The sequence below is a fragment of the Leopardus geoffroyi genome, chromosome C2 (genome assembly GCF_018350155.1).
Source record: "Leopardus geoffroyi isolate Oge1 chromosome C2, O.geoffroyi_Oge1_pat1.0, whole genome shotgun sequence".
In the NCBI taxonomy this organism is placed as follows: Eukaryota; Metazoa; Chordata; class Mammalia; order Carnivora; family Felidae; genus Leopardus; species Leopardus geoffroyi.
Window position 1 is genome coordinate 72246494 of NC_059333.1, and position 18593 is coordinate 72265086.

General features: G+C 37.9%; 1 protein-coding gene across 1 annotated transcript in view; it reads right to left on the reverse strand.

Moving 5' to 3' along the window:
* Positions 1–1070: 1070 nt before the first annotated feature.
* The window catches only part of RNF168 (ring finger protein 168), a 39789-nt gene continuing 22266 nt past the window's right edge, over positions 1071–18593 (reverse strand). The window contains exons 5-7 of the mRNA XM_045502465.1: positions 18286–18407; positions 7258–7339; positions 1071–4237 (exon numbers count right to left, since the gene is read on the reverse strand). Of these exons, the coding sequence (XP_045358421.1) occupies positions 3302–4237; positions 7258–7339; positions 18286–18407 (1140 nt within the window). The 3' untranslated portion in view covers positions 1071–3301. The remainder of the gene's footprint in view (positions 4238–7257; positions 7340–18285; positions 18408–18593) is intronic.

The following is an 18593-nucleotide window of genomic DNA, read 5'->3' on the forward strand; positions in this document are numbered from 1 at the left end:
GACTGAGCCATGCAGGTGCCCCAAGTCTTGCTTTTCAAATGATTTTAAAATAGTACCTTAAAGCTAAATACGTTCAAATTCATTCACAATGCTGTATTTTTTCCACACTGAAAAAATCTTCCGGAATTACGATTTTTAAAATTTAAAGGCAAAAAAGACCATTTAGAGTGGTGCAGGCTGAGATGAATAAACTTCCTTTATCTTGCAATGTTTTTTAAGTTTACTTATTTTTTTAGTAATCTCTATATCCAATGTAAGGCTCAAACTGACAACCCCGAGATCAAGAGTCACATGCTCTTCCAAATGTGCCTGCCAGATGCCCCCATCTTGCAATATTTTAATAACATTAAAATTCTGACTAGATGATATATTCAATATGATTGATCAAAAAAAGTTATTCTTCCCCCCCTCCTTTCCCCCAGCCACCCAGTTTCTCTTCCTGCTGGCAACATTTACTGCGTCTCTTTCTAGACATTGTATGCAAATACATGTATATATCTTTTCACATCAGTAAAGTGATTCTGTTGTTGCTGTTGATTGCTATATAGTATTTCATCGTACCATCATTTATTTAGTATCTATTGATGTGACATTAAGTCTGTTTCTAAGCTTATTATTATAAACAATGCCATACAAAAATGTTTTGTGCAGGTCGTTCTACATACATGTGAGATAGTTTTAGGAAATTCCTAGAGGTTGAATTGCTAAGTTCAGAATTGGGATTTTAAATTTTCTATTGATACCAAGCAACAGGATAAGAGTGCCTACTTTCCCACACTCTTGACAAGATTAAAAAAACACACAGGGGCGCCTGGGTGACTCAGCCCATTAAGCGTCCGACTTCGGCTCAGGTCACGATCTCACAGTCCGTGAGTTTGAGCCCCACTTCAGGCTCTGTGCTGACAGCTCAGAGCCTGGAGCCTGCTTCAGATTCTGTGTCTCCCTCTCTCTCTGCCCCTCCCCTGTTCATGCTCTGTCTCTCTCTGTCTCAAAAATAAATAAAAACATTTTTAAAAATTAATAAAAAAATAAAAAATAAAAAAACCCCAAAATACACATACAGACACAAATACAAAACAAGAAACACCTTTATCTTAATTAATTTGAAGGGTAGAAAAATAAAAATGTATGCACATTAGTGTAAGTGATATTATGAATTTCACATATTTAAGAGTCATTTGTATTTCCTTTCCTGGGAAGGATATTTCTTGGGATTATTTCTAATTTTCCCTCTGAGTTATTAGTCACTTTCATTACGTATTGGCAGACACTTCATATAAAGGAAATGACCTCTTTGTGATGAATTGTATCTATTTCTTCCCCAGTTTGCCATGTTTTCCAGTTTTAATTATGGTAATAGTTTTAGTAATGCAGAACTTTTAACTTTTATGTAGTTAATTTTTATTTTTTTAATTGTGGTAAAATACACGTAATAGTCCATTTTTAATTATTTTATTTTCAGATTCTCCACTTCTGCGGTCCTAGGTGCTCTCTGAGAAGTTAATAACTCTCACATCCCTTCCACAAAAAGGAGAGAAGTAGCAATACTCTAATGACTGACATAACATTTAGTAGTTTCTAACAAAAAGACATATAAGGTCAGATTATCCGAAAAACTAACAGAGAAATTAAAACTTATCTTAAGGTCAGGAAGACTTCTTCACTGACAATTAAGTGGTTAAATGTATAAATCCTAAAGATGTCACACTATTTCCCTTTTTGGTCATGGACTATTCTAGAAAAATTTAATTATATAATTTTTGAGGAGTTCCAAGAGTATTCAACCTAAAATGTAAAGTGAAATTGCTCTTAGAAAAATACTGGTTTGATGAAAATAGATTTTAGCATATTTTAGAGAAATCTGGTTAGCTTCTGACTAGACTTCATTTCAGCACGATCATTACTCAGAGGGCAATCATTCTTTTGTTGAGAAAGGGCAAACTAAATTTCAAATTAGATTCAGAATTCTACCCATAATTACCCAATCAATACTGAAGTAGATGCCACCAAATATGCAAAGATTAGCAGAATTTCAGTTACAAAATTTGGAGGGAAAAATAATAAGGGTATAAAAATACTGACAAATTTAAGCTAGAATTAGCTCCAGGACATTTTATTATACTTTTATTTTAAAAGGATGAATAACTAGAGATCAGCAGAAATGCTGTTAAAACTGTTATTTGCTTAAAGCTGTTCATATTAATGAACAAGAGATTACATCTCTAAGTTAAATTTCACAAAATGAAATCACTGCCTTCTGATTTAACATTCAGGGTAAGATGGCAAAACTCAAGCATCAGACTTTTTCTGTCCATAAACACAAATAAAAGTCAGCATCAATATAAATGATAATATAAGGAAATAAACACATGGTTATGTCCCAAGTCCCATAATATGAGATGATATTAATTCCCATTTATTCCCCTAGAATACCAGAATAATAGAAATGTGAAGTCCCCAAATTTCAGGCAATTTAGTAACTGATTTTTATTTTGACACCAGATACTGTGGTGTGAAAAGCCTAAACCCAAATGTTTTCCATGTCATTAAGCAGAGAAAGGAGGAGGGGGAATCCTCTGCCAAACCTCACCTACTACTCCATCCTAGACCTTGTTTCTAATTATTCACTCAGTTCTAGCATTTCCAAATTGTCAATCCACCCCACTGAGTCTCACCCCAACTCTTAACTCCTTTTGCAACAAGAGTCTAGTTTCCTTTGTCAACTAATTCCTAATTTTCCAAGAAACTCTGATTTTTCTGATTTCACATTGATCATAAACCATTTTAAATGGAAGAAAATGCTATAATGCTTAAAATAATTAAAGTGGAGATGAAAACTAGATTACTTTAGTGTTATGGAAGATGCATGTCATGTGCTCTGCAAATATATGGGAAAGTTGTAAGAAAACTCCTAACTACCTGGTATAGTATAATCTTACTTTGATTACTAGTTAGGACAAAAAGGGAAGGAGGCAAAGGCCATAAAACATGCATTTTTTGGAAAGAGAATGGCACTCGAAAATTTCTTGGGAGTTCACCAAGGCATTCTTATATCCATAAGGATTGTCCAACAGTATATCACAGTTATTAAAAAAGGAAAGGATTGGGACTCCTGCTTACCACTGAGTTTGGCAGAAACACATTTATATATTTCTCTCTTGTAATCACCAGCCCTTTAATTAAGGACAGTGAGTGTGACCACAGAGCAAAATTAACGAAAAAATTTATAAAGATTCTATGATAGAAGAGAGCTTCACAATCCAGCTTTACTAGATTATGAAACACTCCCTTTACCCACACATTACTTCGTATACCTCTGAAACATCTGAAAAATACTTTTCTGTGACTTACTAGGCTGTAGGGAATGAGCACTTTTAGATACATTACAATTATCTCTAGAAGAATTTGGCATCTTTCTCCCATTAACATTAACTGAATGTTTCAACTGGATCTTAAAAGATGGCTGCCAGTTTTCATTTTTTGAGCCTCTCCGAGATTCTGAATGCTCTATATCAGTCTGTCTTTTGACGTTCCTGTCTTTGGAATTTTTCCTCTGTCCATTTAGCAACTTGTCTGGTGGTGAAGATGTAGGACGTAACTGATACTCATCTGGGGATCCTTTTTGCCGGTTTGGCTTCATTTGTTCTTTATCTACTTGTTTCTGAAGCTGTAATGCTAACAACCTGTCCTGTTCTTCCTGTTTATGTCTCTCAAAAAGTAAGCGTTCCAAATCTATCAGTTTTTGGGTAAAGTTGATTTCTGTTTCCTCTTGGTCTGAGGAAGCTCTGGGGAACATTTTCCTTCTTTTTGCAGAAATGCAGGGATCCCTGACTGCTTCGAATGAAGATTCCTGGTTTTTTCTTTTGGAAATATCTTTACTGGTCAGGAGGCAAGAGTCTTCATTTTCTGTCTCAACTGTGTTACTTTCAATTATCTGTGTCATACCTGATATAGTGCATGCGCTCTCTGTTTCTCCAGAGCATGGAACTCTGGCTTCAGGTCCCTCATGATTTAGGACGCATAACTCTTTATCATGATTGCTTGGTCTCATTTTGACTTCTGCTTCAAGGCACCACTCTCTACCACTGGCATATAACTGAGGCATAGGTGACTCTACCGAAGACTTTGCACCTTGTTCTTGAATGTCCATGCCTATTTGCGGAGAAAGTGTTGGCATATCTTCTTCAATTTCTGTATCTTGCCTTGTTGGGCTATTTACAATAGTACCGTCAGTTTCCTGTAGAAAACAGAAAAAGACTGAGTGAACCAGGGGAAAACATCTAGTCATAATATAGAAGTCTAATTATACTAATACTCTAGCTTAATTGTAACTATAAGATAGTTAGCATTAAAGGTGCCTGGGTGGCTCAGTCAGTTGATTGTTCAATTCTTGATTTCAGCTCAAGTCATGATCCCAGGGTTGTGGAATCGAGCCCCGTGTCAGGATCTCTGAGCATGGAGCCTGCTTAAGATTCCCTTTCTTGGGGCATCTGCGTGGCTCAGTCGGTTAAGCACCTGACTGTTTCCACTCAGGTCATGTTCTCGTGGTTCGTGGGTTCAAGCCCACATCAGGCTCCGTGCTGATGGTGCAGAGTCTGCTTGGGATTCTCTCTCCCTCTCTCTGCCCCTCCCCTGCTCACTCACTCTCTCAAAATAAACAACTTAAAAAAAAGAAAAAGATTCTCTCCTTCTCTCTGCCCTTCTCCTCTGCTTGTACTCTCTTTTTAAAAAAAAATTTTTTTTAACGTTTATTTATTTTTGAGACAGAGAGAGACAGAGCATGAACGGGGGAGGGGCAGAGAGAGAGGGAGACACAGAATCAGAAGCAGGCTCCAGGCTCTGAGCCATCAGCCCAGAGCCCAACGCGGGGCTCGAACTCATGGACCGTGAGATCGTGACCTGAGCTGAAGTCGGATGCTTAACCGACTGAGCCACCCAGGCGCCCCATGCTTGTACTCTCTCTTAAAAAGAAAAAAAAAAAAAAAAAAAAATAGCGTTACTACTAATGATATACATTAATTGTTAATAGTATTTTTATTCTGGGGGTGCCTGGGTGGCTCAGTCAGTTAAGCGTCCGACTCTTGACTTTGGCTCAGGTCTTGATCTCACAGTTTCTGAGACTGAGCCCTGCATGAGGCTCTGCACTGACAGCACAGGGCCCACCTAGCATTCTCTCTCTCCCTATCTGCCTCTCCCCTGCTTGTGCGCATGAGTTCCCTCCCTCAAAATAAATAAAAACTTCAAAAAAAATTTTGAAATAGTATTTTTATTCTGCATGCCAGTTTAGATTAAGGCATTCCCTCATTTTCACTCCCATGAATACCTACAGATTAAAATGTACAAACTGGATTCTATATATGGCCAATAAACTGGCACTAGGACCTGACCTCTCTTTCACCTTACAAACTTCCTCTAGCCCAGAGGTTTTTAGCCCCTTTTTGTGCTATGGACTCTCTACCTTTCAGCATTTTGGTAAAGTTTACAGATGTCTACTGAATATTTTTCAATATAAAAATAAACACCTAGGATTACAAAGGGAACAACCTGTATTGCAACACAATTATTAAAAATGTTTTACTTTCTGATGTAATAATGTGTACCCATCAATACACTAAATATTAAGACCTAGTGGCAAGTCTAATAACTTGTAATATTGAAGTAGGGATGAATAACAATATTTCAAGAAACCTGCTATAAATGTAAAGTGATAAAAACCTGTGCTTTCCACTGATGATCAAAGGTACAGCTTTTGCTAATAGTATTATGGTTTCCAGTCTACATTCATAATTAAAGGAATGACAGGTTAGGTGAAAATAAAGATAAACCTTTTCTTCCATTGAGGTCCGTATGTACTCCCTGGATTCTAACTGTAGACCTTATCAGGTTAAGAAACTTTGTTTTTGCCAGTATATTTCTCCTCACCTACAGGTCTGAGGTAAGTAAAGACCTAAGATTAGTTTTGACCTTAAATTTTTTACCTACTCTGCTTTGCATTCCTTATAGCATTTCTTATGAACCAATGTGGTTGGACTGGACAAATTCCAGGTTGCTTACCTAGTTTTGCTGTGGGTATGAACAGGAAAAATATCCCACCCTACAGTGCTTATTCCATCCTCAGTTCCATTATGAGCCAGACCATGTGGACCTGAATCCTCCCTCTATCATCTCTACTTAAGGGACTTGGTACAAGTCTCATATCTCTGTGTGCCTTGGTTTTCTTAACTGTAAAATGGAACAAGAATGAATACCTACCTTACAGAGCTGGTGCCTGTGATGGAGACTGAAGAAAATAATACATACATTATCTGGCACATGGTAAATGCCAATTAAATGATAGGTGAGTTTAAATAATTTTAGGAACCTCTTAAAAAAGTGTTAACAAAACTTCTCTGTAGGAAATCAACCTTGGTGTCAGCTCACTTTTTTTTTTCCTGGTTCTATTTTCCTAGAAACCTGATAAAAGTGAAATGTCACCTGTGTTACTAGGCTACAGAGCTTATGGTAAAAATGAACTTACTTGTGATTGTATCTATACTGGAAGAACTGTGAATGATCTATAAGCACTTAGCGGGAAGCCAAATCTTAGGGCTTCTGTAAGTGACTTACAACTCTTTTGGTGTATTCCTTACCAGGACCCCTGGAAGCTACACCCATGGGCTGTTACAACAAATAATGGACTTTTATGGGGCACGGGGCTTCTAAGCCGGGGTGGTTTCCAAACTCATTTGCATTGTCTCATTTGTAGGCTGTCCCTTAGGAGCTCTGCAGTGAAGACTTTTGCTGCACAGATATGGCTGATGCTGCCCTACCAGCATGCTTTGTTTCCCATCCTGTAATCTTCACTGAAAGTGAAGTTAGTACCAGGCACAGGCTGTTTAATTGTGTGAGTTTGATTGTCTAAGTCAGGGATCCATAAACCATGGCCCATGGACCAAATTCAGATGCTGCTTATTTTTGTGAATAGTTTTTGTTGATCAAAGAGAAGTCCAGTTGTTTATGTATTGTCTATGGATGTTTTCACACGAAACAGCACAGTTGAATAGTTGTGAAAAAGACCATACAGCCACAAAGATATTTACTATCTTGCCCTTTAGAGAAGTTTGCAGACTCCTAGTGTAGGTAACCCTAAGATGACTAAGAAAGGGGGTTCCATATACAACAGTGATTTAAAAAAAAAAAATGAGGAAACTACAAGTATTAGCAATCTATAGCATTAGTAAACCTGCCAAAGTAAGAACATCTTTAGTACCGACATACCTTGGACATGGAGTTTTTCTTGCTTTCTTGTACAACTTCACACTGCGATGCTGATCCAAATTGAGATTTAGGTGACAAATACCTTAACAAAAAAAAAAAAAAAAAAAAAAAAAAAAGCTTTACCAAAGTTTGAATGCTTTGACAGAGAAGTGGTATGTAACCAATATAATACATCACATTAGCTATTTATGTGAAGGTGAAGGTTGTCTGTTTGCTACTTGGCTGATTTATCAGAAAGAGTATATCCATCTCCCTGTCTCAGGTATTTTGGCCTAATTCCAGAGCAAAACTTAAAAGGCCGAATATTGATATTTTAGTGAAAAACAGAAAAGGAAGTAAAATCTAAACATTTCTTAATTCTCAAAAGAAATTCAAAAGGTGCACAGCATCAAAACAACTCAAGACTATATAGTCTTCCCAAAAGTAATGGAAATTAAATTTTAAATCAGGAGAAAGGATATGTTAGTTTCTTTTTAATGCCAGAAATTATGGCTGTTTACTACATTAAAAAGCAGTTTTTTAAGTTTACTTCTCTTAGAGAGAGACAGAATATGAGCAGGGGAGGGGCAGAGAGAGAGGGAAGACATAGAAACTGAAGCAGACTCCGAAGCTGAGATGTCAGCACAGAGCTTGACACGGGGCTCGAACTTGTGAACCATGAGATCATGACCTGAGCTGAAGCCGGACGTTTAACCGACTGAGCCACCCAGGTGCCCCTGTTTACTACATTTTGAATTGTTACTATTGAGAAAGTATCCATGATTAGATTCTTTACTATTCTGGCATAGAGATTTTGTTAGATACACATTTTATATAAACTATCTGCCTACAAAAATACACATCTATCAACTTATCAGTATAAGAGCATTTCTCTAAATTTCTTTTTTTTTAATGTTTTTATTTACTTTTGAGACAGAGCATGAGTGGGGGAGGGGCAGAGAGAGGGGGAGACACAGAATCTGAAACAGGCTCCAGGCTCTGAGCTGTCAGCACAGAGCCCGACGCGGGGCTCAAAATCACAGACCGTGAGATCATGACCTGAGCTGAAGTCGGACGCTCAACCAATTGAGCCACTCAGGCACCCCTCATTTCTCTAAATTTCTAAGCATCTTTAATAGGCTGTTTGTCACTGAAAACATGAAGTTTCTAATATGATGAAAAATGCTGTAAAAGAAATGGGAATAAAAGGACAGGTTATGAGATGGTTAAGTATATTTTTAAAACTGGAAAAAATCCAAATACATACACAACTATGCTTAAAATCTCCTAAAATGCTGGCTGTCTTCAAGCAACGGTAACATCGGGTGATTTTCAAAGAGTAGCTAGCTATTGTTTTTAGAGTTAAAGAAAACAATGGAAAAACATCTGATTGCAAATAATATGTAAGTTCCATTGTGTCTAAAACACCATAAATAGTGTGTGAAACAATAAAATAAAATCTAGTCCAAGATCTCATATAAAGAACAAATAACATCCCTTATAAACTAGAATATATAAACCACGTATTTAGCTGAATCATTTCTAAACACTTACTCTGCAAACTTATAAGTACAAGAACTACCTTTTCAACTGATAAGAGGAAACAGGAGCCCAGTTTAGTCTCATTTAAACTTTTTTTTTTCATAGCTGAAGAAACTCTTCTGCCAATGCTGGATATTAGTTACCAAGATAGAATTATTATAGCATAACAGTTTTTTTGAAATCCACATGTAGAGAACAAAATGTGACCAGATACTTATTCAACATCATCAGGAAAGATTTATGAGCTTGTCCTGAGTATTCTTCTTTTTTTTTTTAATGTTTTTATTTTTGAGAAAGAGAGAGACAGAGCATGAGCAGGGGAGGGGCAGAGCAAGAGGGAGACACAGAATCTGAAGCAGGCTCCAGGCTCTGAGCTGTCAGCACAGAGCCCGACGCAGGGCTCGAACTCACAGACTGTGAGATCATGACCTGAGCTGAAGTCAGATGCTCAACCGACTGAGCCACCCAGGCGCCCCAGTGAGTATTCTTTATAATAACCAGATAACGTATGAATATGTGCTCATTGTAAAAAAGTAAACAGAGGGGCACCTGGGCGACTCAGTCAGTTGAACAACAGACTTCAGCTCAGGTCATGATCTCACAGTTCATGAGTTCAAGCCTCACATCGGGCTCGCTGCTCTTAGTGCAGAGCCTGCTTCAGATCCTCTGTATCCGCCCTGCTACTCCTCCACTCACTCTCTCTCTCAAAAATAAAAAATAAACATAAAAAAAAAAAAGTGAATAGAAATGTTAGACATATACCCTTTTCCATTCCCCTGTTTCCTCACATGTAACCAATTTTTTAAAAAAGCATGATTTCGATACAGTGCTTTTTTTAAACAATCACATCCTTCTGATTTCCTTTTTTCACTCATGTCTTAAAGATCTAAGAGAGTGTATGTGCGTGTGCCTATTTCATAAAAAACAAATAGTTTACAAGAGAACAGTTACAAATATATGAAAGAATCCTAAGAATCACAACACATTGTGGTTCAGGGAGAGAAATACTCAGGGAAAGGGCACCAGTGAACGTTTTGGAAATATTCTGTAGCTAAACCTGGAAAGTAGTTTATCCATATGTAAAAATTCACCAAAAGTACACTTAAGATTAGTGCACTTTAATATATGTATGTTACAATTTTTAAAGTCTTAAACCACATTTTTTAATTTTTTTTTTAATATATGAAATTTATTGTCAAATTGGTTTCCATACAACACCCAGTGCTCATCCCAAAAGATGCCCTCTTCAATACCCATCACCTACCCTCCCCTCCCTCCCACCCCCCATCAACCCTCAGTTTGTTCTCAGTTTTTAAGAGTCTCTTATGCTTTGGCTCTCTCCCACTCTAATCTTTTTTTTTTTCCCTCCCCTCCCCCATGGGTTTAAGTTTCTCAGGATCCACATAAGAGTGAAAACATATGGTATCTGTCTTTCTCTGTATGGCTTATTTCACTTAACATCACACTCTCCAGTTCCATCCATGTTGCTACAAAGGGCCATACTTCATTCTTTCTCATTGCCACGTAGTACTCCATTGTGTATATAAACCACATTCATCAGTTGATGGACATTTAGGCTCTTTCCACAATTTGGCTATTGTTGAGAGTGCTGCTATAAACACTGGGGTACAAGTGCCCCTATGCATCAGTACTCCTGTATCCCTTGGGTAAATTCCTAGCAGTGCTATTGCTGGGTCATAGGGTAGGTCTATTTTTAATTTTTTGAGGAACCTCCACACTGTTTTCCAGAGTGGCTGCACCAGTTTGCATTCCCACCAACAGTGCAAGAAGGTTCCCGTTTCTCCACATCCTCTCCAGCATCTATAGTCTCCTGATTTGTTCATTTTGGCAACTCTGACTGGCGTGAGGTGATATCTGAGTGTGGTTTTGATTTGTATTTCCCTGAGGAGGAGCGACGTTGAGCATCTTTTCATGTGCCTGTTGGCCATCTGGATTTCTTCTTTAGAGAAGTGTCTATTCATGTTTTCTGCCCATTTCTTCACTGGATTATTTGTTTTTCGGGTGTGGAGTTTGGTGAGCTCTTTATAGACTTTGGATACCAGCCCTCTGTCTGGTATGTCATTTGCAAATATCTTTTCCCATTCCGTTGGTTGCCTTTTAGTTTTGTTGATTGTTTCCTTTGCAGTGCAGAAGCTTTTTATCTTCATGAGGTCCCAATAGTTCATTTTTGCTTTTAATTCCCTTGCCTTTGGGGATGTGTCAAGTAAGAAATTGGTACGGCTGAGGTCAGAGAGGTCTTTTCCTGCTTTCTCCTCTAGGGTTTTGATGGTTTCCTGTCTCACATTCAGGTCCTTTATCCATTTTGAGCTTATTTTTGTGAATGGTGTGAGAAAGTGCATGTTGCTGTCCAGTTCTCCCAGCACCATTTGTTAAAGAGGCTGTCTTTTTTCCATTGGATGTTCTTTCCTGCTTTGTCAAAGATTAGTTGGCCATACGTTTGTGGGTCTAGTTCTGGGGTTTCTATTCTATTCCATTGGTCTATGTGTCTGTTTTTGTGCCAATACCATGCTGTCTTGATGATGACAGCTTTGTAGTAGAGGCTAAAGTCTGGGATTGTGATGCCTCCTGCTTTGGTCTTCTTCTTCAAAATTACTTTGGCCATTTGGGGCCTTTTGTGGTTCCATATGAATTTTAGGATTGCTCGTTCTAGCTTCGAGAAGAATGCTGGTGCTTTTTGATTGGGATTGCACTGAATGTGTAGATAGCTTTGGGTAGTATTGACATTTTAACAATATTTATTCTTCCAACCCATGAGCATGGAATGTTTTTCCATTTCTTTATATCTTTTTCAATTTCCTTCATAAGTTTTCTATAGTTTTCAGCATACAGATCTTTTACATCTTTGGTTAGATTTATTCCTAGGTATTTTATGCTTCTTGGTGCAATTGTGAATGGGATCAGTTTCTTTAGTTGTCTTTCTGTTGCTTCATTATTAGTATATAAGAATGCAACTGATTTCTGTACATTGATTTTGTATCCTGCAACTTTGCTGAATTCATGTATCAGTTCTAGCAGACTTTTGGTGGAGTCTATCGGATTTTCCATGTATAATATCATGTCATCTGCAAAAAGTGAAGCTTGACTTCATCTTTGCCAATTTTGATGCCTTTGATTTCCTTTTGTTGTCGGATTGCTGATGCTAGCACTTCCAACACTATGTTAAACAACAGCGGTGAGAGTGGACATCCCTGTCGTGTTCCTTATCTCAGGGTCTTAAACCACATTTAAATAAACAAAGAAATAAATAAAATCCTTTATGTAGCTTCCTCTTTGTCCTCCACCTCAGAGTGTTTCTTATCTCTTGCTTTTAAAAATAGTTTTACCACACATTTGTATCCTTAACATGTATTGCTTAGCACTGCGTGATTTTGAATGGAATCGTACTACATGCATTCTACAGTTTTTTTCTTCACCCATTTTCCTGACTCATGCCTGTTGTCCTCAGCTAGATTCATTTTGACTGTTGGACAGTATTCAGTTCTACTTTTGGACATCTGGGTGCTTTTGCTTTTTGCTGTTACAAATAGTACTGCTGGGAACGTTTCTGTACATGTCTTCTAGGGTTTCTTTTTTTTTTTAACTTTTTTTTAAAGTTCATTTATTTTGAGAGAGAGAGGAAGAGGGAGAGAATGAGTGGGGGAGGGGCAGAGACAGAGGGGGACAGGGGATCTGAAGCATGCTCTATGCTGACAGCACAGAGCCCGATGCAGGGCCCAAAGTCATTAATTATGAGATCGTGACCTGAGCAGCAAGTTGGACACTTAACTAACTGAGCCACCCATGTGCCCCTCTTCTGGGGTTCTTTAGTGTTTGTATCCCAGAGTCCTAGAGTATCAACCTTTTACATTCCCACTAAACACATTAAGTGTTTCTTATCATCTACAACATTTTATATTGCCGGAAACCTTAATTTTTCCAATAGGATGAGTATGAAATGCTACCTCACTGTGACTTTGTGTTTCCTTCTTTTCAAATATATATTAACTTTCAGGGTTTCATTTTCTGTAAAGTCAAAATTTTTTGCCTCTTTTTCTACTGATCTTTTCTTCCTCATAGGTGGGTATTTTTTTAACAGCACACATTTTTTTTTCAGTTAAATACCTTAAAATATCTTCTCAAAAGACAGAAGATTATCATTTTATTCTCTAAAGGTATTTTGATAAAGGCATTCTTAATCTTATAATCCAATCATGTTTTGCTCTCTACAATATCCTTCCCCAAAGATAATCTCCTTCATTATCTTCTTAAAGTTTTATTGGTTGTCTTTTTAATGGACCTTTAATCCACCTTAATTTTTTTTTAAATTTTTTTAACATTTATTTATTTTTGAGAGACAGAGAGAGACAGAGCATGAGCAGGGTAGGGGCAGAGAGAGAGGAGACAGAATCTGAAGCAGGCTGTAGGCTCTGAGCAAGCTGTCAGCACAGAGCCTGATGAGGGGCTCAAACCCACAAACTGTGAGATCATGACCTGAGCCGAAGTCAGATGCTCAACTGACTGAGCCACCCAGGTGCCCCAATCCACCTTAATTTTTATATATGGTATGAGTAGAGGTCCAAGCTCATTTTTTCCTCGTATAATCAACTGTCCCTGTGGCACTTATGGACAAGTTCATCCTTTTCCCACTGATTAAAATGACTACTACTGTATTACCCAAAGTACCCCAAAACTTAGTGGCTTAAAACAACAAACATTATCTCACAGTTTCTGAGGGTCAGGAATCCAAGAGCAGCTCAGCTGGGTGGTTCGAGCTCAGGATCTCTCATTAGGGTCTAGGGAAGATGTTAGTCATCTGAAGTCTTGACTGGGCTTAGAGGATCACCTTCCACGAAGGCTCACTTATGTAAAAGGCTATTCTGGAAGTCCCATTTCGTTATTGGCTGCTGGCAGAAGGCCTTAGTTCCTTACCATGTGGGCCTCTCCACAGGGCTGCTCACAACAGAGCAGCTAAACTTCCCAGAGCAGGTAACCCAAAAAAGAGAAAAGTCACAGTGCCTCTCAGGACTTAGTCTCCCAAGTACACAACATCCCTTTGGGTAATTCTATTTGTATACTTAAGTCCACACATTCAAGGGGAAGGGAATTGGGCTCTGTCTTTTTAAGGGATGAATATCAAAGAATTTGTGGACATATTTTAAAAATACCAAAGCCATCATGAAGTCACTATAAACTGTGATTTCTAAGTGATTACACTGCCTTAATCGTTTTATCTATCTTTGTGCAAAAATATCACATATATTTACTTATAAATTAAAAGCACCCAACTCTCCACCACACATTTTATTTCTCTTTGGTGGTATCTGAAAGTTCTTTCTCTTCCATATAAATTTTTTTTTAATGTTTTTATTTATTTTTGAGACAGAGAGAGACACAGCATGAGCCAGGGAGGGGTAGAGAGAGAGGGAGACACAGAATCCAAAGCAGGCTCCAGGCTCTGAGCTGTCAGCACAGAGCCTGACATGGGGCTCGAACTCACAGACTGTGAGATCATGACCTGAGCCGAAGTCGGATGCTTAACCGACTGAGCTACCCAGGCGCCCCACTTCCATACAAATTTTTAGAGTCAGATGGTTAACCAACTGAGCCACCCAGGCGCCCCAAACTCTTATTAATTTAAAAAATGTATCTCTCAACTCTTGGATTTTTCAATGTATTTTCTACATTCCACGTCTAATAACAATGGCTTCTTCTTCTTCTTCTTTTTTTAAATCCACAATGGTAATTTACTTATTTTTTAAATGTTTGTTTATTTTTTGAGAGAGAGAGAGCAAGCACGAGTGGGGGTGGGACAGAGGATCCGAAGCAGGCTCTGTGCAAGCAACAGAGAGCCGGCCGTGGGGCTTGAACTCACAAACCGTGAGATCATGACCTGAGCCGAAGTCGGACGCTCAACCGAGCTACCCAAACTCTCCTAATTAACAATGGCGTCTTTTTCAAGCTCTTATCTTTTGTTTCTTTTTATCATCTCACTGTGCAGACTGAAATCTCTAGCACACACTGAACAGAAGTGGTAAACAGCAGGCTACCCTTGTGTTTTCCCAGTCTTAACAGGATATGATTTCAATTTTCTACCATGAAGTATGATATCTGATATAAATTTTCTAGTAGATATCCTGTAACAGGTTAAGTTTCTTCCTATTCCTACTTCATTAAGAATTATCATTCCCTTTCTCTCTAAAAAATAAACATTAAAAAAAATGATCATTCCCATGCTTTTCATATTTAAAGTTAATAGCTTAACATTAATTCATTTTCTTTTTCTTGGTATTAATATGTTTAATATCTTTAATAATTCTATTACTTCTAAATCTTCCACAAAAGGGCATTGTAGTTCTTCAGTTTATTGCAAATGTACCTTAAAAAAAAAAAAAAAGCCAACCTTAACGTTGAAGCTGTAATACAAATTTTTAATTATTGGCACTATACTTACAAAGCAAAGTAAAGAACATCTTATTTAAATAAAACAAGGATAATATTTCACTGGGGAATATATCCAACACATTTTTTCTCTATATATCTACATCCAATAGTGGTATTTTATAGGCTAATTTAAAAACAAATGCAAATTTTAAAAAGATAAATGAGAGCCATGTTTTTCTCAGGAATACTATTATACATATACCCACATAGGTTGTTTTTACAGCAAATACTAGTTTGCCAAACTTAAATGGCAAAACTCTTAAGTCATGAGTTTGGTAGTGTCCACCTAGTTGTTTCTTACTGCCCTGGAGATTCTGTTGGTGGGTAATGTTAAGAAATCATCTTGTTGCTACCATTTCCCTTCTTACAGGTGACTCCACTGTGACAGAATATTCATCTCCTTAAGATGCAAGGCCTAGCAAAAAGCCTCCCACAAATCCACTGGATGTCACAATGTTCTGTTTGAAAAATTCCGTTGCATCCAGGTGCTGCCGTATTTGCTGATTTCTTAATCTTTTCACTTTGTTTACATCTTTTTCAACTCTCTTCCAGTCAATCTGCACATAGCCACTGTGACCGGCAATCTGAAGAAGAAGGCTACCATGTACTACAGCTGCTGCAAGCTTTCCAACTTTCTGGAACAAAAGTCTTGCACACCTTGGGAATGGGGGTTCCGGGTCGCCATGGTACTGCCAGTGGCCAGCTATGAAGGTGGTCCCTGCCCATCCCCATTAATTCATGTTCTAATGTTAGGCCAGCAATGTATTCCTGGAGTTATCATTTTGAGTATATTTTCAGCCTTTCTTCTTATTTTCTGATATGGCATTTAAAGTTTTCTAAATATTACTTTAGCCACCTCCCAAAAGTTTTGATGTATATAATACTTTCAGTCCTATTATTTCCACCAAGATTTATTCTTTTTTTCTAAGTAGGCTTCATGCCTTGTGCAGAGCCCAGCACAGGGCTTGAACTCACAACCCTGAGATCAAGACTTGGATGCTTAACCAACCAAGCCACCCAGGCACCTCCCATCAAAATTTATTCTTTAACTAAAACGAGTTACTTAGCAGTTTTTCTTAATTTTCACACTTGTGTAGCCTTTTTGCTAATCATTTGACATCTGAGATGAAATCCATATAACATAAAATTAACCATTTTTTTCCTTTAAAAAAATGTTTTTTAGTGTTCATTTATTTTTGGTGAGAGAGAGGGAGAGAGGGAGGGATCAGGGGAGGGGCAGAGAGAGAGGGAGACACAGAATCTGAAGCAGGCTCCAGGCTCCAAACTGTCAGCACAGAGCCCGATGTGAGGCTCTAACCCACAAACTGCGAGATCATGACCTGAGTCAAAGTCAGACACTTAACTGACTGAGCCACCCAGGTGCCCCTAAAATTAATCATTTTGAAGTATACAATTCAGTGGCGTTTTAGTATGTTCACAAAGTTGTACAACCATCACCTCTATTTAGTTCCAGAACATTTTCATCATCCCCAAAGGAAATCATATATATGTTAAGCAGTAACTCCCCATTCCCAGCTTTCCCCAGGCCCTGACGACTTTTAACCTACTGTCTCTACAGATTTACCTACTCTATCTATTTCATATAAGTAAAGTCATATAACAGGCAGCCCTTTTTGTCTGGCTTCTTTCATGTAGCATGTTTCTGAGGTTTATTCATGTCACAGCATGTATCAGTAGGTCACTCCTTTTTAGGGCTGAATAATATTCCACTGCATGGATTATACCATATTTTGTTTATCCATTCATCCCTCAGTGGACATTTGTGTTGTTTCCATCCTTTGGCTGTTTGAAGTACTGACTCAAACATTTGTGTATAAGTATTTGTTTGAATTCCTGTCTTCAATTCTTTTGAGTACATGGGTAGGAGTGGAACTGCTGGGTCATATGGTAATTCTGTTTAATTTTCTGAGCAACTGACAAATCGCACCATTTTATATTCCCACCAATAATGTACAAGATTCCAATTTCTCTAATCCTTGCCAACACTTACTATTTTCATTTTTTTGGTTTACAGACATCCTAGTGAATGTGAGATGGTATCTCACTGTGGTTTGATTTGCATGACTTACGATCTTGGGCATCTTTTCATATGCTTATTGGCCATATGCACATCACTGGAGTAATGTCCATTCATGTCCTTTGCTCATTTTGAAATGGGAATGTTTGTCTTTTGTTAAGTTATATTAAGAATTCTTTACATATTCTAGGGGTGCCTGGGTGGCTCAGTGGGTTAAGCGTCTGACTTCGGCTCGGTTTATGATCTCACAGTTCGTGAGTTTGAGCCCTATGTCGGGCTCTGTGCTGACAGTTCAGAGCCTGGAGCCTGCTTCAGATTCTGTGTCTCCCTCTCTCTCTGCCCCTCCCCTGCTCGCTCTCTGTCTGTCTCTCTCTCTCAAAAATACATAAATACTAAAAACAAACAAACAAAAGACTTGCATGGCTCTACTAACTGAGCCAGCCAGGTGCCCCTATTTTTAAAGTCTAGATTGTGGTTCTTTAACTCTTCCAATTGTTAATTACTATGGGAAAGCTTATATCCTCATAAAATCATCAACTCTACCTGCTGCTGGAGGGGCACTGTGAGGAGACTAAATCACTCTACTACTGACTACCTGACTCATGCTTTTTGTATAATAGGGAAGAAATATAATGCATAGACTGGGGAAAAGAGGGTAGGGGAATGACCTAGATGCCAAGTTACAACCTCCTTCAGTAAGGATGACCTTATATAAGACCAGCTTTTTCTTATCTGAATCTAGACCAGGAGAAAAGGGAATCCAACTGGTCACTTTTGAGAAAATGGGAACGTGAAAATCCTGAAGAATCAAGATAAAAAAGACTTCGTACCTCTCTTCGTGCTAGCCAGGTGTCTAAGCTATGTGAGTAGCAGCCTTATTTTCACTTTACATCAATCTCAGACCATCTGGAGAGAGTTTTCACAGATTTCATGGACTGAATTTTATTTATCAGTGGACTATATGAACAAAAACACCAGCATACAGTAAGTGATCAATAAATAGTTGATAAATAGTCATGTTCACTTACTTCTGAATATCTCCAGTGTTTGTTTGTTTGTTCTTACTTTTCTTTTGAGACTTGGTTGTGACTGTATCAGATTTTCTGGAATTCAAGGGAGAAGCCAAGACACTTCCGTCACAGAAATTGTTCTTCAACAAGAGAAAAAGCATAACAGATATTATTTTTAAAATTATAATAAAATAAGCTATTATTTTGACTACTTCAGACTACACAACAAAATTTTTCAGGAATTATGCACATATTTAAATTCTACATATCCTTTGAATAATAGTGACCATGCAAAAATTAGTATAAATAAGATTCAATCCATCCAA